The sequence below is a fragment of the Erinaceus europaeus genome, chromosome 12 (assembly GCF_950295315.1).
Source record: "Erinaceus europaeus chromosome 12, mEriEur2.1, whole genome shotgun sequence".
Classification (NCBI taxonomy): Eukaryota; Metazoa; Chordata; class Mammalia; order Eulipotyphla; family Erinaceidae; genus Erinaceus; species Erinaceus europaeus.
The window spans coordinates 19,784,090-19,807,600 of record NC_080173.1 but is presented as its reverse complement, the minus strand read 5'-3'; the positions used below and the strand labels follow the sequence as shown (position 1 = coordinate 19,807,600).

The window sequence follows — 23,511 nt, the reverse complement described above, 5'->3', positions numbered from 1 at the left end:
GCAGCGCGCGCGGGGGCAGGCGGAGCCCGGCGGAGCCCCGCGGAGGGGCGGCCTCGGGACGGGCCCGGAGGTGCCACCCCGCGGGTGGGGGCCCGGCACTCCGGCCGGCCCGCGGGGGGGTAGGGGGGTCTAGGGCACCGCCAGCTTGTGCCATCGCTCTCCCGCGATGGTGGTGTGGGCGCTCCGAGACACCAACCTACCCAAGCAGGGCTGGTGAGAGAAGCTGGAATTAAAGAAACCGGCCTCAGACACCCCGAGAGAAGGTATTTAAAAGACACTAGGGCAGTATTGACAGAAAATCCTGTGTTCTTCTTCCGTCAGAATGTGTTGCTTGGAAGCGAATTTTTAGTTTTCTTGATTAGGGCAGAAGTTGTCCCTCTTCTTTTCAAATCTGGGGGGTGAAATTGGTAGCACTTTGTGGTAGCAGGGATTCTTCCAAGTTCTGGAGAATACATCTATATCTACATATATGCATGTATTTGTATGCATATGTATATGTATATATATATATACATTTAATAAAAATTATTAAAGTACACAAAGTAGTATTAGAACTTGGTAAGTTTTTCCCTTAGGGAAACTCAAAAAATAATAAGAAAAAGAAAAATAGAAAACCAAGAAATGTTACCCATGTACAATTACTGGATTTTACAGTTGACTGCAAATGGTTAACCCCCAATAAAGAAAATAAATTAATGAGATAAAAAAAAAGAACTTGGTAAGTTTTCAGATGGTTATAAAGAAAGGCATGCTATACTTTGCATGCAGTTTAGCTTTTTCGCTTCATTAAATAATAATTTGTGTTTTTTTCCCTTTGTTTTTGCCCTTTTTTTATTGTTGTAGTCATTATTGTTGTTGTTATTGATGCCTTCGTTGTTGGGTAGGACAGAGAGAAATGGAGAGAGGAGGGGAAGACAGAGAGGGGAAGAGAAAGATAGACACCTGCAGACCTGCTTCACCGCCTGTGAAGTGACTCCCCTGCAGGTGGGGAGCCGGGGGCTGGAACCGAGACCCTTATGCCAGTCCTTGTGCTTTGCGCCACCTGCGCTTAACCGCTGCGCTACCGCCCGACTCCCTAAATAATAATTTGAATTAATGGGGCATTGTAATTTTTACTTAAAAAGTATGCAACCTTTGGAAACTATTGTTTCCTTGTGTTATTACTTAACATTAATGACTCTGTGTCTAAACATGTTTATTTTGATGATTTCAATATTCATTTAACCTGTTTAAATTGAATCTGTACTTAATAATTTTTATTTATTTTACCAGAGCACTGCTCAATTCTGCCTGATGGTGGTGCAGGGGATTGAACCTGAGACTTTAGGAGACACAGGCATGAGAGTCTCTTTGCATAACCTCCAACCCTTAAGGATAATATCTCTGTGCCTTTACACTAAATAGCGGGACAGAAATACGGATGCTAACAGTCTGTGAAATGAGTTGTCACATAATTATGATAAAATAATAAACAAGTTGTTGTTGGTAGGACAGAGAGAAATTGAGAGAGGAGGGGAAAACAGAGGGGGAGAGGACACCTGCAGACCTGCTTCACAATTTATGAAGCAATCACCCTGCAGGTAGGGAGCTGGGGGCCTGAACCTGGGTCCTTGCGCCTTGCGCTTCATTCTGTGTGCACTGAAACCCCTGCGTTACCGCCCCGCCCCCAAGGAAGGAACTTTTTAAAAGCGTTTTTTTTTCAGACTGCTTGCTACCATCTTATTTTTGTCCTACAGGAAATGTACCTTTCCTGTTAGATGGCTCAAAATGAATCGTACTTATTTAAATTTTAACGACTTGGTTTCCCACTAAATCATATGCAGTAAAAATATATAAAATGACATAATACGTGAGAAACGCTTTTAAAAAAGTTTGTCTCATGGCAAAAAGATGCAAGCAGTCAGTGTTGCTATGGGAGATCTGGGATCCCTCGGGTCCTTTTCTGACTCAGAAAATGAACTAAGACACTTTTTTTAAATTTATTTCTTTATTGGGGAATTAATGTTTTACATTCAACAGTAAATACAATAGTTTGTACATGCATAACATTCCCCAGTTTCCCATTTAACAGTACAACCCCCACTATGTCATTTATCATCCTTCATGGACATGTATTCTCCCCACCCACCCCAGAGTCTTTTACTTGGGTGCAATACGCCAATTCCAGGTTCTACTTGTGTTTTCTTTTCTGATCTTGTTTTTCAACTTCTGCCTGAGAGTGAGTTCATCCCATATTCATCCTTCTGTTTCTGACTTACTTCACTCAATATGATTTTTTCAAGGTCCATCCAAGATCAGCTGAGTAGTATTCCATTGTGCATATATACCACAACTTGCTCAGCCACTCATCTGTTGTTGGACACCTGGGTTGCTTCCAGGTTTTGGCTATTACAAATTGTGCTGCTATGAACATATGTGTACACAGATTTATTTGGATGGATGTGTTGAGTTCCTTAGGATATATCCCCAGGAGAGGAATTGCAGGGTCATGGGGTAGGTCCATTTTTAGCCTTCTGAGAGTTCTCCAGACTGTTCTCCACAGAGGTTGGACCAATTTATATTCCCACCAGCAGTGCAGGAGGGTTCCTTTGACCCCACACCCTCTCCAGCATGTGCTGCTGTTACCTTTTCTGATGTATGACATTCTCACAGGAGTGAAGTGATATCTCATTGTTGTCTTGATTTGCATTTCTCTGACAATCAGAGACTTGGAGCATTTCTTCATGTGTTTCTCGGCCTTTTGGATCTCTTCTGTGGTGAATATTCTGTCCATGTCCTCCCCCCATTTTTGGATGGGGTTATTTGTTGTCTTGTTGTTGAGTTTGGCAAGCTCTTTCTATATGTTGGTTATTAAACTCTTATCTGATGTATGACATGTAAAGATCTTCTCCCATTCTGTGAGGGGTCTCTTGGTTTGGATAGTGGTTTCTTTTGCTGTGCAGAAGCTTTTTAATTTGTTGTAGTCCCGTAAGTTATACTTGCCTTAGTCTTCTTTGTAATTGGATTTGTTTCATTGAAAATGACTTTAAAATTTATAAGGAAAAGAGTTCTGCCAATATTTTCCTCTAAGTATTTGATAGTTTGTGGTCTAACATCCAAGTCCTTGATCCACTTGGAATTTACTTTTGTATTCGGTGAAATACAGTGGTTCAGTTTCATTCTTCTGCATGTTTCAACCCATTGTTTCCAACACCATTTGTTGAAGAGACTCTGCTTTCCCCATGTAATAGTCTGGGCCCCTTTGTCAAAGATTAGATGTCCATAGGTGTGGGGCCTCATTTCTGGGCTCTCAATTCTTTTTTTTTTTTTAATATTTATTTTATTTATTTATTCCCTTTTGTTGCCCTTGTTGTTTTATTGTTGTAGTTATTATTGTTGTTGTCGTTGTTGGATAGGACAGAGAAAAATGGAGAGAGGAGGGGAAGACAGAGAGAAGGAGAGAAAGATAGACCCCTGCAGACATGCTTCACCGCCTGTGAAGCAACTCCCCTGCAGGTGGGGAGCCAGGGTTCCAACCCGGATGCTTATGCCGGTCCTTGTGATTTGCGCCACCTGCGCTTAACCCACTGTGCTACAGCCCGACTCCCTTGGGCTCTCATTCTATTCCACTGGTCAGTGTGTCTATTCATGGTCCAGTACCAAGCAGTTTTGATAACAATGGCCCTATAATACAGTTTGAGATCTGGGAGTGTGATGCCTCCCGTTCTGTTCTTTTTTCTCAAGATTGTTTTGGCAATTCTAGGTCTTTTCTGGTTCCAGATAAACATTTGTAGCATTTTTTCCTAATTCTCCTAAAAAATGTGCTTGGGATCTTGATGGGGATAGCGTTAAATTTGTAGATGGCTCTGGGTAATATATTCATTTTGATGATGTTAATTCTTCCAACCCATGAACATGGAATATCTTTCCACTTTTTTGTGTCTTTTTCAATTTATTTGAGTAGTGACTCATAATTTTCAGTATACAAGTCTTTCACTTCTTTGGTTAGGTTTACTCCTAGATATTTAATGTTTTTGTTGCTATAGTAAAAGGAATTGTTTTCTGGATTTCAATTTCTTCTTAGTGTTTGCATAGAGGAATGCCCCTGACTTTTGAATGTTAATTTTGTAGCCTGACACCTTACTGTATTGCCTGATGATTTCCAAAAGCTTCTTGCTGGATTCCTTAGGTTTTTCCATGTATACTATCATGTCAATTGCAAATAAGGAGAGTTTGATTTCTTCTCTTCCAATCTGTATGCCTTTAATTCCTTGCTCCTGCCTGATTGCTATGGCAAGAACTTCCAACACTATGTTGAATAGTAATGGTGATAGTGGGCAGCCCTGTCTAGTACCTGATCTGAGTGGAAATGCTTCCAGTTTTTCACCATTGAGTATGATGTTGGCTGTAGGTTTGCCATATATAGACTCCACTATCTTGAGGAATTTTCCATCTATTCCCATTTTTTGTAGTGTTTTGATCATAAAGGGATGTTGTATTTTGTCAAAGGCTTTCTCTGCATCTACTGATATGACCATGTGGTTTTTGGTCTTGCTTTTGTTGATCTGGTGGATCACATTGATTGATTTACGTATATGAAACCAACCTTGCATGCCTGGGATAAACCCCACTTGGTCATGATGAACAATCTTTTTGATATACTGCTGTATTCGGTTGGCTAGAATTTTGTTCAATATTTTCGCATCTATGTTCATCAGAGATATTGGTCTGTAGTTTTCTTTTTTGGTTGTGTCCCTGTCTGCTTTTGGTATCAGGGTGATGTTGGCTTTATAGAAGCTGGCAGGGAGTATTCCAGTGTCTTCAATCTTCTGGAAGACTTTTAAAAGTAGAGGTATTAGTTCTTCTTTGAAGGTTTTGTAGAATTCATTTGTAAAACCATCTGATCCAGGACTTCTATTTTTGGGGAGATTTTTGATAACTGTTTCAATTTCATTAGCTGTGATGGGCCTGTTCATGTTATCCACTTCCTCTTTACTTAGTTTTGGAAGTTGGTAGGTGTCTAGGAAATCATTCATTTCTTCCAGGTTCTCTAGCTTTGTGGCATATAGTTGTTCAAAGAAGCCTCGCATGATATGTTGAATTTCTGCAGTGTCTGTTGTGATATCTCCTCTTTCATTTACTATCCAATTTATTTGGGTCTTCTTCTCCCTTTTTTGTTTTGTGAGTCTGGCTAGAGGTTTGTCGATTTTGTTTACTCTTTCGAAGAACCAACATTTACTTTCGTTGATCTTTTTTCCTATTCTCAATGTTATTTATTTCTGCCCTAACTTTAGTGATTTCTGTCCTTCTCGTTGCTTTAGGGTTCCTTTGTTGTTCTTCTTCTAGGTCTTTAAGATGTGCAATCAGGCTGTTTATTTGTGCTTTTTCTTGTTTCCTAATGTGTGCTTATATAGCTATGAACTTCCCTCTTAGGACTGCTTTAGCTGTGTCCCAAATATTTTGATAGCTTGTGTCTTCATTTTCATTGAACTCTCGAAACATTTTGATTTCTTCCTTGATTTCCTCTTTGACCCAGAAGTTGTCAAGAAGTGTACTGTTGAGCTTCCACATTTTGGCACTGTTACTAATCTTTTGTTGATTGTTAAGTGTTAGTTTAATTCCACTGTGGTCTGAGAAGATGCTTGGGATGATTTCAGTGCTCTTGAATAGGCTGATGCTGTCTTTGTGGCCTAACATATGGTCTATCCTTGAGAATGATCCATGTGGATTTGAGTAAAATGTGTATTCCAGTTTCTCGGGATGAATGACTCTGAAAATGTCCAATAGTTCTAGTTTATCTATCTCTTCATTTAGCTCCCTTATGTCTTTACTGATTTTCTTCCTGGATGATCTGTCAAGTTGAGATAGTGGGGTGTTGAAGTCCCCTACTATGATTGTGTTACTGTTAATATATTGCTGTAGCTCTTTCAGTAGAAGTTTGATGTATTTAGATGGCTTCTCATTGGGTGCATAGATATTAATAATTGTTAAGTCCTCTTGATTGACTGATCCTCTGAGCATTAAGTAGTGTCCATTCCTTTTTTAATCTTATCTATTTTAAAGTCTATCATGTCAGATATGAGAATAGCTGCTCCTGCCCTTTTTTGTGGGCCATTGGCTTGTATGATAGTTTTCCATCCTTTCACTTTAAGTCTGTGTTTGTCTTGTTGAATTAGGTGGGTTTCCTGTAGACAGCATATTGTTGGGTTGTGTTTTCTGATCCATCTTCCTACTCTGTGTCTTTTAATAGGTGAATTCATTCATTGAGGCCATTGACATTTATTGATATCAAAGATTGAAGATATTTTAACGTCATTCTTGAAGAGTTTTAGAGTGTTTTGATATATGTCCTATTTGTGGTGGTCTGGTTGATTATAGGAGACCTTTCAGAACTTCTTTCAGGGCAGGCTTGTTGATGGTTGATTCCTTCAACTGTTGCTTGTCTGAGAAGGTTTTGATGCCTCCATCTAGTCTGAATGACAGTCTAGCAGGATATAGTATTCTTGGCTGAAAGCCTTTCTCATTGAGCACTCAATAGATATCTTGCCATTCTCTTCTGGCCTGTAGTGTTTGTATGGAGAAGTCTGCTGCTAATCTTATGGGTTTTCCTTTGTAGGTGACTCTTTGTTTTTCTCTTGCAGCCTTCAGGATCCTTTCTTTACCTTTGTTCCTTTCCATTCTAAGTATGATATGTGTTGGTGTCTTTAGGTCTCAGTTAATTCTGTTTGGGACCCTCTGGGCTTCTTGAATTTTTATGTCTTTGATTTTGTCTAGACTAGAGAAGTTTTCAGCTACTATGGCCTGGAAAATGCTTTCTTCCTCTCCTTCTCTTTCTTCCTCTGGTATGCCAATAATGCGTATATTGTTTCTTTTGAAGTCATCCCATAGGACTCTGTTGTTGTTTTCAGCATCTCTTAATCTCTTTTTGAGATCTCTTCTTTTTTAGTTGTCTCTAATTCATCCTCAATCTTGCTAATTCTGTCTTCAGCCTCATTGATTCTATTCTCTCTGCCCTCTACTGTTTTCTGGAGTTCATCTATTTTGTTGCCCTGCTCTGATACTTTTTAACTTGTTCAGCTAGTTGCATTCTTAGCTCAGCGATTTCAGCTTTCAGCTCTCTAATAACCATGAGATAATTAGTATTTTCTTCCATATTCTCATTTGTTGTTCCTGCATTTTTGGTTACAATTTTTTCAGATTCTTTACTCCTGTTATTATTTCCTTAGCTAATTTTTGGGTGTTGAACTCATTATTTTGTGCTTCTGGAGGACTTTTAGCTGCTCTTGTCCTGGTTCGATTCTCCAATATTTTTTCTTTTTGTTTTAACCATTTCATATATTATGTTATGAGTTCCCTTTATCAGTACTTTTCAAATTATTGATCACTATTGCCTGGATTGACTTGTGTCTAAGTAAGTTAATTAAAGGGTTCACAGTGGTGGAAGTTAACAGTTATTTCAATCCCTGAGTTGGAGCTCAGTGGTTTAAAAGCATCTTTCTTTTTTTTTTTTTTCCTTCCCTGTAGGCTATGGGAGCCTGAGGGCTTTTAAACTATCAATAGGCTTCTTAGCTTAATCACTGACTCCTGACCAAGAGATAAAGCAGGGTGTGGCAGAGATAATCCAGTGGTTATGCAAAGAGACTTTCACAGTCCCTTAGCTATGCCACCGAGGTATAGGTCTTCTGAGTTTCCTGGTTAGATCTCTGTCACCTGGTGTCCCTCCCTGTCGCTGCTCCAGATTCTGAGGGTAGTAGCAATGGAGACTCAGAGTTGCACTTGGTGAGTCTCTGGGGAGTCCTCTCCTCCCTTAAGCTGTCCCCTTGTTGGTGGAGCAGACTGGAGGTGGTGTCTCCACTGATAAACTGCTGAACTGTTAGCAGTCACTTAATCTCTCCTTAGGCCCCTCTCTCCTCTCTGTCACCAGCCACATGTGTTTGTACTCACCAGTGATTTACTGGGTTCCTGTGGTCATTCTAGTCCTGTGTTGTTTCGGTCCTGGGTGGTCTCCTTTGGTATTCCTAGTTGATCCGGGAGAGGAGAGGAGAGGAGAGGTGAGAAGAGGAGAGAAAGCGATCTGCTGCTCATAGCTCCGCCTGCTTCCTTCCGAACTAAGACACTTTCAAAGCATTAAGAGTTTCACTTGTGAAAAACAAAGGAGAAGTGTCTCCTGTTAAAAAGAAAATCTGTTCTCTGTGTAAGAGAAACAAGGGTTTTATCTTTAGAGGTTGGCCAATTCTGGGATTAGAGGGCAGCAACACTCAGCATGGAGAGGTTGGACCACAGTGGAGGATACTAACAGAATATCAGACTTCTTATATCCTATTTCCAGAAAACGACTTCCAACTTCTACAAAGAATTTACTGTGACATTGAGCCCTCTGTCACACTGGCCCAGGTTGGGTTGGATCTAAAATTTTGAAATGAAAATGTGTTACCTGATTCAGATTGGTGTGGGGCTGTAATCATAAAAGTATTGATTGGTCAGACCAAATAAAGGAATCTGCGATTTAACTGAAAAACAACTTGTGATGCTATTAGCTTCTTCCCTCCCTCTCCCTCCTCTGCTGTCCTAGTCTTGGGACTAATGTAAACACTTTTAAAAATTAATCTCAGTATGAATGCTTTTAATACTATTTGAAATGGCTCTATATTATGTTGTGCTCATTCAGACTCAGAAGAAACAAGATATGATAGGGCTTTAAGAACAAAAGAGCACTATCTTATTATAGCAGTTTTTTGTTTTTTTTTTAAAGGAGACAAGAAACTTGTCTTTTCTTTTTCTTTTTTTTAACCAGAGCACTGCTCAGCTCTGGCTTATGGTGGTACAGGGGACTGAACATGAGACTTTGGAGCCTCAGGCATGAGAGTCTGTTTGCATAATCATTATGCTATCTACCCTCAGCTTTTTTTAAAAAAATTTATTTCTTTATTGGGGAATTAATGTTTTACATTCAACAGTAAGTACAATAGTTTGTACATGCGTAACATTCCCCAGTTTCCCATTTAACAATACACCCCCCACTATGTCATTTATCATCCTTCATGGACCTGTATTCTCCCCACCCACCCACCCCAGAGTCTTTTACTTTGATGCGATACACCAATTCCATTGTTAATGGCAATATTGATTGGCATAAACTATCAATACATATTAGAACAATTGAAATAAGTAACTTTGAAGATGAATTATTATTTTTTGTGCAAACTGTTCCACTTACCTTAGCTATGGTTTCCTTAGGTTTGAAACTATCTATACCAATAATATTAAGTCACAATGCAGGTGTGTTGGATATATCTCCATTTTCTTTTCTTTTTTTTATTGGGGAATTAATGTTTTACATTCAACAGTAAGTACAATAGTTTGTACATGTATAACATTCCCCAGTTTCCCATTTAACAATACAACCCCCATTAGGTCCTCTGAATCCTTCTTGGACCTGTATTCTCCCCACCCACCCACCCCAGCGTCTTTTACTTTGGTGCAATACACCAATTCCATTTCAGGTTCTCTTGTGTTTTCTTTTCTGGTCTTGTTTTTCAACTTCGGCCTGAGAGTGAGATCATCCCACATTCATCCTTCTGTTTCTGACATTTCACTCAACATGATTTTTTCAAAGTCCATCCAAGATTGGCTGAAAACGGTGAAGTCACCATTTTTTACAGCTGAGTAGTATTCCATTGTGTATATATACCACAACTTGCTCAGCCACTCATCTGTTGTTGGACACCTGGGTTGCTTCCAGGTTTTGGCTATTACAAATTGTGCTGCCAAGAACATATGTGTACACAGATCTTTTTGGATGGATATGTTGGGTTCCTCAGGACATATATCCCCAGGAGAGGAATTGCAGGGTCATAGAGTAGGTCCATTTCTAGCCTTCTGAGAGTTTTCCAGACTGTTCTCCACAGAGGCTGGGCCAATTTACATTCCCACCAGCAGTGTGGGAGGGTTCCTTTGACCCCACACCCTCTCCAACATTTGCTGCTGTTACCTTTTCTGATGTATGACATTCTCACAGGAGTGAAGTGATATCTCATTGTTGTCTTGATTTGCATTTCTCTGACAATCAAAGACTTGGAGCATTTCTTCATGTGTTTCTCGGCCTTTTGGATCTCTTCTGTGGTGAATATTTTGTCCATGTCCTCCCCCCATTTTTGGATGGGGTTATTTGTTGTCTTGTTGTTGAGTTTGGCAAGCTCTTTCTATATGTTGGTTATTAAACTCTTATCTGATGTATGACATGTAAAGATCTTCTCCCATTCTGTGAGGGGTCTCTTGGTTTGGATAGTGGTTTCTTTTGCTGTGAAGAAGCTTTTTAATTTGATGTAGTCCCATAGGTTATACTTGCCTTAGTCTTCTTTGTAATTGGATTTGTTTCATTGAAGATGTCTTTAAAATTTATAAGGAAAAGAGTTCTCCCAACATTTTCTTCTAAGTATCTGATAGTTTGTGGTCTAACATCCAAGTCCTTGATCCACTTGGAATTTACTTTTGTATTTGGTGAAATACAGTGGTTCAGTTTCATTCTTCTGCATGTTTCAACCCATTGTTTCCAACACCATTTGTTGAAGAGACTCTGCTTTCCCCATGTAATAGTCTGGGCCCCTTTGTCAAAGATTAGATGTCCAGAGGTGTGGGGGATATCTCCATTTTCTAAACACTGCAACTGAATGCTCTCAATAGTCTAAGGAAAAGTAAAAATGGTAGTTTTAATTTATCTTCCCAAGTGTAGAAAAATATGTCTATCCTGTGACTACGTATCAATTTTTTTTTCTTTTTTGCCTCCAGGGTTATTGCTGGGACTCAGTGCCTGCTCTATGAATCAACTGCTCCTGGAGGCCATTTTTCCCATTTTTGTTGCCCTTGTTGTAGTTATTGTTCTGTTGTTGTTGTTGTATACAGAGAGAAATCAGGAGAGAGCAAGACAGTAGATAAAGATAGACACATGGAGACCTGCTTCACCGCTTGCCAAGCAACCCTCCTGCAGGTGGGAAGCTGGGGGCTTGAACCAGGTCCTTAAGCCCAGTCCTTGCACTTTGCACCATGTGCGCTTAACCCACTGTGCTACCACCCCGCCCCCTACAATGATGTCTTTTACACTCCTTTATATTCTGGGAAATTCTTGTGATTGCTATTATGTTTTCTTTCAAGAATAGATTTTTATTTTTTGCAAAAGCACTCTTCAGCTCTGGTTCATGGTGGTGTGGGGGATTGAACCTGGGACCTGGGAGCATCAGGCATGATAGTCTGTTTACATAACCTTTATGCTATCTCCCCTACCTAGAATGAAAACATCTATTTACAAACTATTTTCTTTCTTTCTTTTGTAATATTTTTATCTTCTTAATGAGATAAAGATTAGAGCACTGCTCAACTCTGGAGTATGGTGGTGCTGGGATCTCATAGACTCAGGCATAAAAGTTTTTTTACATAAACATTATGCTATCTCCCCAGCCCACAAACTATTTTCATATCCATTAAAATATAAATGTCTGTGCCATAGTGGTAGCATGCTGGACTTGTATGAAGTCTTAAGCTTGATCTCCGAGCGGTGCTCTGGTTTTTCTCTCCTTCTACTCATGATATAATATTAATTTTTAAAAATACATGTAATTAAAAAAATTATCTTTATTTTTTATTGGATAGAGACAGCCAGAAATTGAGAGGGCAGGAAGTGATAGAGAGGGAGAGAGAAAGAGAGACACTTGCAGCCCTGCTTCACCACTCATGAAGCTTTCCCCCTGCAGGTGGGGAGCATGGGGTTGAACACCCAGGTCCTTGCACATTGTAACATGTGCACTCAACCAGGTGCACCACCACCTGGGCCACCAAAATACATGTATATCAATACTGTTTTACTAGACATGAATAAAACTTTTAATGATAGGTAGGAGAGGTAACATGATCATTATGCAAAAAACTTTCATGCCTGAAGCTGCAAAGTCCCAGGTACAATTTTCCTTCACTCACTGATAAGCCAGAGCAAAGCTCTGGTAAAAATTTAAAAAAAGAGGGAGTCGGGCTGTAGCGCAGCGGGTTAAGCGCAGGTAGGGCAAAGCACAAGGACCGGCATAAGGATCCTTGTGCTTTGGTTCGAACCCCGGCTCCCCACCTGCAGGGGAGTCGCTTCACAGGCGGTGAAGCAGGTCTGCAGGTGTCTATCTTTCTCTCCTCCTCTCTGTCTTCCCCTCCTCTCTCCGTTTCTCTCTGTCCTATACAACAACGATGACAACAATAATAATAACTACAACAATAAAATAACAAGGGCAACAAAAGGGAATAAATAAAATAGAATATTTTTTTAAATTAAAAATAAAAAAATTTAAAAAAAGAGGGAGAAATGGTGACAAAAAAAGCAAAATAGGACAATAAATATTCAACAGGTATTATACCACTTTGTAAATTTTCAAGAAATGAGTATACCATCTCAACTTCTCAATACACTGAGAGATCTTGGTGTAATTTGTGGATTGGTAAGCCATGGTAACACAGTCAAAACACTTAAATATCTGCTTATCATTTTTAAATTAAGTAACTGATAACACTTTAAAATTTTAAGTTGAACTGATTTTATTAACATAAGGACAAAGAAAAGTAAACATTTAATATTATGAAATGTAAAAGTATAGTTTTATTTCAATCTTTTCTCTACAACTGAAGGGGTTCCTTTCACCACTGAAGGAAGTTTAAAAAGAACAATTTCATAATACTTAAAATTTCTAGTTTGAGATGATTGACAGAACTTTGCAACTTAAATCCCTGTATTTTCTAATTCTATGCATTTCTTATTGCTATTAGTCTTGCTACTCTGTCAGCCCCAGAATATTTTTAAGAATCAAGCTGACAAAAAGCTGTATTATTTTCAACCACTGTAAAACAGAACAAATTTGTATGTCTTCTGCTGAAGACATTTCTTAGTGCTGTAAATCAGAGAAACAATGACAGAAATACCTTCTAGAATACAAAATGAACAAAAATGAGGTCATCTGAATTGCCCTGAAAAGCAGCCCTAATTCTTCAATATAGCTTACTTATAGCTATCCTCTGAAGTTCTTCTGTTTGGAGGTTTGTTTTTTATTATTTAAGTAATAATTTTAATTTGCAAATAAATGATAGGATAAAATGTATCTGAACATTTCACAAGTCTAAAACACTGCCTACTTAATTTTTGAATAAAATAATATTTGAAAGAAGGCATAGTCATTTTCAAAGATATCCTAGCTATTTTTGCATCTTAAAGTTCAAGAGAAAAAGGTAAATCACACAGAATTTCAAAATGTCTCTAAAGCTCCGTTGATTTACCTCTTTTGTTAAATATGTAGCACTGTCATTCATTTTCAGTGTGTTAAAAGTCAAGTTTTACAAAATGTGAATAAAGCAAAAATTATGTCATTAATTTTACTACTGTGGATTTATTTTAGAGGTAGTAGAGATTAAATGTTATTTTATCAACATAAAACCATTAAAATAAAAATTTCCACTACTCATATTCAGATAACTTTGAATAGTTACAGTTTTCTTAGGTAAGTTACAAAGTATATAGAATTATATTGTGGAATCTTGGTGGAAATTCTTTCACACCACAAAATTTTTTAAGTTTAAATGATTTACTCATTAAATTTCAAGCAGTGTTAATGTGATTTTACTGTAAAAGAAAAAAAATTGTTCAAAATTTAATAATCACAGGTTAGATTTTTTTCATTTGAACATTTAATGTCCATTTTATAAATGTTAGTTGCCTATGTTTTAATACTTAAGTGGGAAAGGTTTAAAAGTTTTGATATATCAGTTTTACTCATTAAGTGTTCCCAACATATACAAACACATAAATTATAGATATAATTAGTTATATACCTATAATACACATATGAACACCATTCTTGTTCCCTGACCATTTTGATAGCAGAACAAAGTAGTAAATCTTGTGCAACTCAAGGGGAGAAAAAAAAATGTTTTAAAAAATAAATCTTTAAAGTATAGTTTCAAAAATAAAGCCCAAATATTGCACAAAATAATTTAACTGTAAATATTACTATATACTATAAAACATTTCTCTTTGATTCTTAAACTCTACAATAAATCCCACTTTATAATTCTATAAAAGAATTTATTGAAAGTCTGCATTTAGATATTAAGTGTTTACAGTCAGTCTGACAGGAATGTAACTTGCAGAAGTTTAACTGAGTCTCTGTCTTAGCAGTTCATCTATTTGAGTTTTATACATGTTCTTTACATCTTCAAGATCTAATCGCAGTTCTTCTGCCTCTTCTGCCTTTTCTCCATACATCTGTAGAATAGTGTTGTATCTTTGATCCAAATCCTACAAAAAAAATTTTTTAGATGACTGTATAGAACATCTTTGTATTACCATAAATAAGCTAACAGTAATTAGATTACAGTCTAGGTAAAGGCAGGTAGCTATCATAAAAATTAAACATATATTAGTCTATTAACATAAGCAGTCAGTAATAGAGAGAAACTACCAGGCCAGATGGCTATCAATCTTACTATACCCCTGTGCTAAATTTACAGTTCCTGTTACATATATCTCAGTCTATTTTTATTAATGTATTGTTAAGTACTGTTGTTTACCTCACAGGAAAAGTCAAAATATTTAGTCAAACAATGACTCATAGTACCTTATATGCTAATTATGGTGATATACAATATCAACAAATAGAACTAGAATCATGAAAACCACAATACTATGAGTCTTGGCTAAGTAAAATCTAGTGATTTTTCTGTAATGGAACTCAAAATGATTATGAAAAATATTTTGAATGTGTAATGTGATGAACAACTTTTTTTTTTTGCTTCCAGGATAAACAACTTTTAATAAAAGATATATAGAGTTCATCACTTAAATATTCTCTTTAATTTTCAAATAAATCATTAATTGATATGCACTTTATATACACAAGAAATACGAAATTTAATGTAGTTGGATTAAAATATCTGATCATTATCTTCAGTAAATAATACTTACTCTTAGCTGAGTTCGAAGTTTGGGTATCTCCTTTACTTTCTCTTCAAGTTCATCATTCTGATTTGTTAACTTAACTAGTTCTTCAGCCATTATTGAGCGAGTTTTTTCTAGATTACCAATTTCTAGCTAAGAAACATTACCAGAAAGTAATTTCAATCAAAATATATCTTGCTTAATACCTTCATTAATATAAACATACTTAATTTACTATTTTTCAATAGATATGCTATCCCATAACCATGAACTAACTTTTTAAGTTAAAAAAAAATAGTGGCTAAAACAAACAAAAAACCCACCAGTTTTTAGCTTTTCTCAGAAGTACACCATTTGTAGGGTTTACTATTCAAGAGAGAGGAGTTAAAGTCCAAGGTCAGTAAAGTAGCTCACTGGTGCATAGTCACTGCTGCTCTGCCATGTGAACTGCTCAGGTTTGAGTCAAGGCCCCATGCACTGAATGCTGTGGGGAGCAGGTTGGAGCCTGGGTAGCTCACATGTCAAATCAGCATACTATCCAAGTGAACTATTTTGCCAGCCCTCTTTGGAGTTTTGTGCCTGCTTGAGTCCATGGCTCCAGGTGGATTTTCCACACACACGGAGGGAGGGAAGGAAGGGGGGCGGGGAAGAGAAGGTGAGAGGGTGAGAGAGAGAGAGAGGGAGAAATATGAGTGACACCACAGGACTACTTCACTGTGATGCTTCCTCTCTGCATGGTGCTCTCAGGTGGTAGGAGGAGCTCCAGCCATGTCTTCCCTCGTGGTAAAGAATGTGCTCCTATACTCTTCCCTGATCCAGCTTTCTAGTCCTTTTTCCATCTCCCCTGCATATTAGTTGTCAGGGTCAGGCAAAAACTAGTAAAGTAATGGCCTCCTTGGAATATACCTAAAACAGACCTACTAGCTTTTTCCAAAACAGAGACCAGAAATCTTCATCTGCAATATTCCAGCCTTTAGGTTCATGATTAATCAACAATTTGTATGGCTTTATATCTTAACTCTTTTTCAGCCACCAGGTTCCAGATGATACCATGATGCCAACCTGACTTCCCTGGACAGACAACCTCACCAGTGTGTCCTGGAGCCCTCCCTGCCTCCCCAGATCCCTGCCTCACTAAGGAAAGAGAAAGACAGGCTGGGAGTATGGATCGACCTGCCAGCGCCCATGTTCAGCGGAGAAGCAGTTACAAAAGCCAGACCTTCCACCTTCTGCACCCTGTAATGATCCTGGGTCCATACTCCCAGAGGGATAAAGAATAAGGAAGCTATCAAGGGAGGGGAGTGGATATGGAGTTCTAGGGGAGGGAACTGCGTGGAACTCTACCCTTCGTATCCTATAGTCTTGTCAATATTTCCATTTTATAATTAAAAATTAAAAAAAAAAAAGTGCTCTATCAGGCAAATCATCTCCAGGCCCCCAAAGAGCAGTATTTTCAACTAACTAAAATCATAAAATAAGAAGAGAAGGGAAAAAAAAAGAAATAAGAGTTTGTCAAATTCAATGCTGAAAACAGGAACACATTTTAACATTTCTCACAGTGAAACTGAGTCTCCAAAGGACCGAGTTAGGATTCTAATATGACCAGAGGTGTGCGGTGTGATCAGAGATTAATGAATTGGGTTTAACTTAACTGCAGCAACTGGGATGTGAGTCTGGAACAAGAGGAACAGGCTCAGGGACTCACCTACTCTCTTCCTGGTGGTTATCCTAGTATGGGGCTAGGGCTCTGACAGGCAATGTGGAGAGTCCTACCTCTCCAGTACTCCCCCATCTCAACCACTATCAGGAGGAGAGAGGTCTGATTATGGGAAAGAAAAAGTACTCTGGCTACAACTGTGAAACAAAGTAGAATTTTGCCGGCAAAAGGTTGGTATGTAGCAGTGGATCTATATAAACTGCATTTATTTTTTAACTTTACTGGGGGCTAGTGGTTTAGAGTACAGTTGTTGATACTAGCACAGCCTCTCATCTCCCTTTGGCAGGTGCTTGCAAAACACCCCCTGCCCCCAACTAGGTCCTTTTTCCATCATTACTCACCAAGATACTCCTACTTGTTTCTTTTCAAGCATAGGCCATTAGTTCTAACCTCTTTCATTATTTTGACTTCTCAGGGGAAGATAATTTTTTTTCCCAATTTGAGAAATATGCCTGGGGTCGAGTGGTACGACTGGTGAAGCACACATAGTACTATGCCCAAGGACCCAGATTCAAAGCCCCACTTCCCACCTGCAGCAGGAATGCTTCACAAGCAGTGACGCAGGTCTGCTGGTGTCTATCTTTCTCTCTCCCTCTCTAGTTCCCCCTCTCCTTTCAATTTCTTTCTGTCCTACTGAATAAAATGCGGGGAGGAGAGGAAAAAATGGCTGCCAGCAACAGTGGATTCGTAGTGCTGGCACCGAGCTCCAACAATAACCCTTGAGGCAAAAAGACAATCTGCCATCAAGGCGCTCTCTGCCCCTAGATTCCTATATAATTTATCAAGGCAGGCTTTAACTCCAGCCCAGAATTTCCTGTGACACAAAAAGTAAAGTTCCCTACCTGTGGCTATCAAATTAGCTGGCTTATTCTCAAGTTTGGGCTAATGTTCCTAACCAGTCTTTCATCACTAATATATAGGAAAACATTTTGGGCTTCAATAACACTATTTCATTTTACTTCACAACTTGCTTTTAAAAAATTCAAATGGAAATAAAGAACACTAATAGATTGAGCCTCTAAGTTTTACTTACTTTCCTAGCCCATTTTTTTCAATACCTGTAAATGAGTAGTTTCTCCTTCCTTTAGTTTTAGCTGAGACTGTAGATTTTCAATAATGCTTGATCCTGCTCCCATCCTTATAGCATCGTAAAGATTGTTTCCATTTGTGGACATAGACACTGATCCAAGAGAGTGATCATGAGGCTCATCCTATGTTAAAGGAGGCACATGCAGTTAGTCATCTAGTGACTAAAGGTTGCATTCCATTTTAAGGTTTAAACAAAATGGTTCGTTTATCTCTTACTTTAAAATGTCTGTGACTTTCTCAAATGCAGAAAGCTCTCCTTACTGCAATTAGCACTCTTTCACAAATATTCAGATGAACTGCCTATGGAATGGCAAGGTCACAGGTCACAGTGATAGCCAGTTATCTGTATATTCCTTTTTATTATTTGGCTTAAGAAGTAAGAAATAAAGAAAGAAAGAAAATATCACCTGAGATAAAAACGATGTCTGTAGCCCTGCCATATCAACTCCACTTATTGAACTTGAACGTGACATTGTGGGAGTGCTAGAAACAGAAAATGGCTTTCGTTCCTTAGGGTAGAAAAAAAAAATCAGTTACCTAATTTGTATAATGCTAAACAGAAAAGGTAAGAAAGTTTTCTAGAATTGACAACAGAGATTCATTTTTACACAAGATGTTAAACGATTTCTGAGGTCTTCTTAAAATGCATTAGCATTAGCAATTCAAAATTACACAAGTGGTCAAATTATCTCACAGCCCATTTATATTACAATACAGTTTGGTTTATTTACTGATTTATTTACCACCCGAGCACTGCTCAGGTCTGGCTTCTGGTGGTGTCCACTAACACATCTAGGACCTCCAATGCCAAAGGCTGTTGCACCATCGTGCAATTTCCCCAGTTCAATTTACTTTTTAATGTCAAATGAATGTTTTTATTGAAATGACTATATGAACTAATTGCTTCAAATAAGATGGCATGCCATCAAATAAACCTATTCCTCTCACAGTTTAAAAAGAGTTAATTTTAGTGACCCTGGGAGTGGTACAATAGATAAAGTGTTGGACCCTCAAGCATGAGGTCTTGAGTTCAATCCCCAGCAACTCAAATTCTATTAAGTGATGCTCTGATTCTTTCTCATAAATAAATAACTTAAAATATTTATTTTTAATTTTTTAAATTTATTTTGGATAGAAACAACGAGAAATTGAGAAGGAAAGGGAAGCTAGGGAGAGATACCTGCAGACCTGCTTCACCACTTGTGAAGCTTCCCCTTATAGGTGGGCTCCCTGCATACTGTAATGTGTATGCTCAACCAGATGCACCACCACCCAGTCCCTTAAAGATATTTATTTATTTTTAATATTTTATTTTATTTAATGAAAGAGATAAATAATGAGAGAGAGACACCCCAGAGCACTGTCAAGTTTGGCTTATGGTAGTACTGGGGATTATACTTGGGACCTCAGAGCCACAGGCATGAAAATTTATTCACATAACCATTATACTGTCTCCCCAGCCCCAAAATATTTACTTTTATGGGAGAGACCAGAGCACTAAGCTTTGGTAAATGCTGTTGCAGAGATAGAACTTGGTACCTCAGACTTGTAACTCCTGTGCTGTACCACTGAAGTATCTCTCCAGACCTAAAGCTGTATGTTTTCCTAACTGATGAAATATTGTTTTACAAGTCTCAGAAGCACAGTGTCAACACGTCCCTTAAAGTGCCATCTCCCTCTACTGTAGAGCACTGGCATACACTGATCATTCTAGTCCTGTCCTGTTTAGTTCTATTAAATTAGTTATTAGAAATTAGCTCTATTGACTAGAAAAATAATAACAAACCAGTCTTCCTTCTAAGGTCATTATGGATCAACTGAGGTGGATTCAATACAGTGAAAGTCCAAAACAATTGTTTTAGAGGGGACAGAAACCCAATCTCCAAAAAGAGGCTAGGTCATCCTACTCTGCCACTTGAAAAGGACTGGTCCTGGGGCTGAGTTGTGGCGCACCTGGTTGAGTGCACATGACAATGCATAAGGGCCCAGGTTCGAACCTCCAGTCCCTGCCTGTAGTGGGAAAGCTTTGCAAATGGAGTGGTAAAGCAGTGCTATAGGTGTATGTCTCTCTTTCTATCTCCCCTCCCTCTTTGATTTCTGACTATCTCTATCCAATAAATCAGTCGATATTAAAAAATTAAGAATAAAAGTTTTAAAAAAAGAAGAAGAAGAAGAAGGTCCGATCCTGTAATGAGTGCAGCCTAGAATGTTCCTGGCTGTGACCATGGGCTATGAATTCAGACTGACAGGAACTTGGAGGCCATACAACTTCCTGTCCTAAATATGAATATACATGGGCCCTGGGTGAGATCGATGTGGTAAACACTTAATTGTATTTTTTCAAGTTCAGGATCTACTCTCTGCTTTAACCCAGCTTTCAAGTTCTATTACCCACTCTTGACATCATCCTCCCAGACAATGTATCTAGTCCACCTTCCTGTTAGCTATCAAGCTCAAGCATAGGAACATACCCAAAATAGATATCCTAGCCTCTTTCCAGCCAAGGGTCCCTACTCTCAATGGCTCTATTCCTATGCTTTGTTATCTGTTTATTTAAAAATTTGCCCTGCTTTATATCTTACTGCCTTTCAGCCACCAAGTTCCAGATGTTAATACAATCCCATCCTGATCTCCCTAGGCAATGACCTCACCAACATGTCCCAGAACCTCACCACACCAGAGCCCTAACCAAATACATAAAGACAAAGTCAGGCTGGGAATATAGATAGACTGGTCAATGCCCAAATCAAACAGAGAAGCAATTATAAAAGCCAGAACTCTTTCCTTCAGCAATCCCCTCAAAAAATTTTGGTCCATACTCCCAGATGCGGTAAATGTTAGGAAGATAACCAGAGGTTTCTGAACCCCAGTTCTACCAGGACCTGGAACTTTTGTGACTTTTGTTTTTGCACCTTTACTGAGAGGGAAGAAATTCTGGAGAACACCTGAGGAAGTCAGATGTAGTTTCTCTTTTTATTTATTTATTTTCCCTTTTGTTGCCCTTGTTGTTTTTCATTGTTGTTGTAGTTGTTGTTGTTATTGATATTGTTGTTGGATAGGACAGAGAGAAATGGAGAGAGGAGGGGAAGACAGAGAGGGGGAGAGAAAGACAGACACCTGCAGACCTGCTTCACTGCCTGTGAAGGGACTCCCCTGCAGGTGGGGAGCCGGGGACTCGAACCGGAACCCTTACTCGGGTCCTTGCACTTTGCGCCATGTGCGCTTAACCCGCTGTGCTACCGCCCAGCTCCCAGATGTAGTTTCTCTTAGCTGAGAGGGAAGTGGTAAAAGGAGGAACTATGGGATGATTTCACTTATAAGTGGAGCATTAAGACACTGAATGCTGTGGTATTTCTTCTTCCTCTGTCTCTATCTGAAAAAGTTGGCCTAGATAGATGAATAGTTATGATAGATAGTTATGTAGTCAACTCATACCTGTGACCTTGGGAGAGCTACTGCAGTTTCCAATGGAGGGAATGGGGACACAGCACTCTGGTGGTGGGAATGGTGTAGAATTATACTCCTGTTATCTCATTAATTTTGTAAATCAATATTAAATGACTAACAAAAGTTTGTCCAGAGTGGTTAAGTCGCAACAATAACAAAAGGTATATGTGTGTATGGGGATGCTATGTTTCAAATCCTAGAAATCACAACTCTTTTTAATAAACTCAAATTACTTCAAATCTGCTCTGAGTAGGACACTGTCTACACTACTAGAATTCATCAATATTGATTTTACATATCAGAAATGACATTTATAAAAGTGCAACTAAAATTATAAGTTATTAAATGGTTATAGCCACAATAAGAACAAAACCAAAAATATAATACCTTTTCTTTTATTGCTTCTTGAGTGAAAATTGCTTTTTTCCTTTCTTGTTCAGCTTTCATTTTCTCCATTTCTAACTGACTATTCAACAATGTCTAATGGAGAGAGAAACGGTTAAATAATTTGATACTAATTCATGCTACCATTAGTCAATCTCAAACTCAGAAGCATAATGTACAAACTTGTACAATTAAAGACTAAGTTCCAGAGGCAGTAATAAGACCCATTTCATCTTGCAATCTCATTAGTTCACTACTAATTCCCAGCCAACCTCAAATGGAAGCCCTAAGAGGTGAATGAACTCATACAAGTACCTTTTCTTTCTCTGACTCTTCAAGTGTTCTGACATATTCATCTTTTAGGTTTTCTAGTTCAACTTGACACCTATTTAGTCAGAAAGAAACACAACAGTAAATGATTGTTTGAGAAACTCACTGCTTTTACTAATTCCAATTACATATTTAGTGGTCATTTTTACTACCGCTTGTCATCATGATCTTCCAGAGGACTTGATTTTACTCAGAAGCAAAACTGTAAGTGAAAAAGGTCTCTAAGTTTTATGCTTTTTATTTACTGGTACTTTGGGTTGATTTCCTCTAAAATGAGACTTTTTAAAAATAAATTTGAATACCACCATTTTATAATATTCGGCAAAAGCTTTTATAAAGACTGCAAAAGTTCAGATATTTACTTTTATGAATCATTTTTACTTGATTAAAGACTTTAAATGTAAACCATCTAAGAAAGAAAACACACTGTCAGATACTCTATAGCTTGTAACTTCCAAAGAACCCAGACTTTCTTTCTTTCCTTTTTTCCTGCAGAGTTATTGCTGAGGCTGGGTGTCTGCACTACAAATCCACTGTTCCTGGAGGCCATTTTCCCCATTTTGTTACCCTTGTTATTGTTGTCAAAGCTGTTGTTGTTGGATATGACAGAGAGAAATTGAGAGAGGAGGGGAAGACAAAGAGGAGGAAAGAAAGACGAGACACATGCAGACCTGTTTCACCACTTGCAAAGCGAACCCCCTGCAGGTAGGGAGCTAGGGGCTTGAACCGGGATCCTTCCAGTTGTACCTTCACGCCATGTGTGCTTTACCTGCTGTGCCACCGCCCAGCCCCCAGAACTCAGACTTTCACTCCAAAAACAAGTAACAACTTTGTAATATAAAAATTATTACAATGAGGGGCCAGTGGTGGCGCACCTGGTTGAGTGTTTGTGTTGCAATATGCAAGGACTCAGGTTCAAGCCCCCGGTCCCCACCTGCAGGAGGAAAGCTTTACGAGTAGTAAAGCAGGATTGCAGGTATCTTTCTGTCTCTTTCTCTCTCTGTCTCTTCCTTCTGCTCGATTTCTGTCTCTATCCAATAAATAAATAAAGATAATAAAAATATTTTTTAAATTACTAGTACAATGAGTAGTAACTTAACTATTTTGAAGTAACAGATTCCTTAAAGAATTGAACAATGCTAAAAATATCTTTTCTCTAGAAAAAGCAATATATAAAAAATGTTGGGGGTCAGGCGGTAGCGCAGCAGGTTAAGTGGGTTAAGTGCACATGGCGCAAAGCACAGACCAGCATAAGGATACCGGTTTGAGCCCCCACCTCCCCACCTGCAGGGGGGTCACTTTACTAGTGGTGAAGAAGGTCTGCAGGTGTCTATCTTTCTCTCCTCCTAGCTCTGTCTTCCCCTTCTCTTTCCATTTCTCTCTGTCCTATCCAGAAACAACATCAATAACAACTGTAAAAATAATAACCACAACAATGATAAAACAATAAGGGCAACAAAAGGGAAAAAAATAGCCTTCAAGAGCAGTGGATTTGTGGTGCAGGCATCGAGTCCCAGCAATAACCCTGGAGGCAAAAAAAAAATTTTTTAAAAGATGTGCCAGATGCTATTAAGAATCTGTGTGAGGTTCAGTACTATCTTGTTCA

The 23,511-nt window shown here is 38.5% G+C and overlaps 1 protein-coding gene and 1 long non-coding RNA gene across 2 annotated transcripts in view; one reads left to right on the top strand and one right to left on the bottom strand.

Annotated features, from left to right (window-relative positions):
- Positions 1–48: 48 nt before the first annotated feature.
- LOC132541864 (uncharacterized) lies at positions 49–16,226 on the top strand. Its single transcript, XR_009552959.1, has 2 exons — positions 49–263; positions 15,968–16,226. It is a non-coding gene; the product is annotated as an uncharacterized LOC132541864 (long non-coding RNA).
- TMF1 (TATA element modulatory factor 1) overlaps positions 14,066–23,511 on the bottom strand; it is a 43,254-nt gene continuing 33,808 nt past the window's right edge. The window contains exons 12-17 of the mRNA XM_007523323.2: positions 21,891–21,960; positions 21,579–21,671; positions 18,152–18,253; positions 17,714–17,866; positions 14,966–15,091; positions 14,066–14,299 (exon numbers count right to left, since the gene is read on the bottom strand). Of these exons, the coding sequence (XP_007523385.1) occupies positions 14,156–14,299; positions 14,966–15,091; positions 17,714–17,866; positions 18,152–18,253; positions 21,579–21,671; positions 21,891–21,960 (688 nt within the window). The 3' untranslated portion in view covers positions 14,066–14,155. The remainder of the gene's footprint in view (positions 14,300–14,965; positions 15,092–17,713; positions 17,867–18,151; positions 18,254–21,578; positions 21,672–21,890; positions 21,961–23,511) is intronic.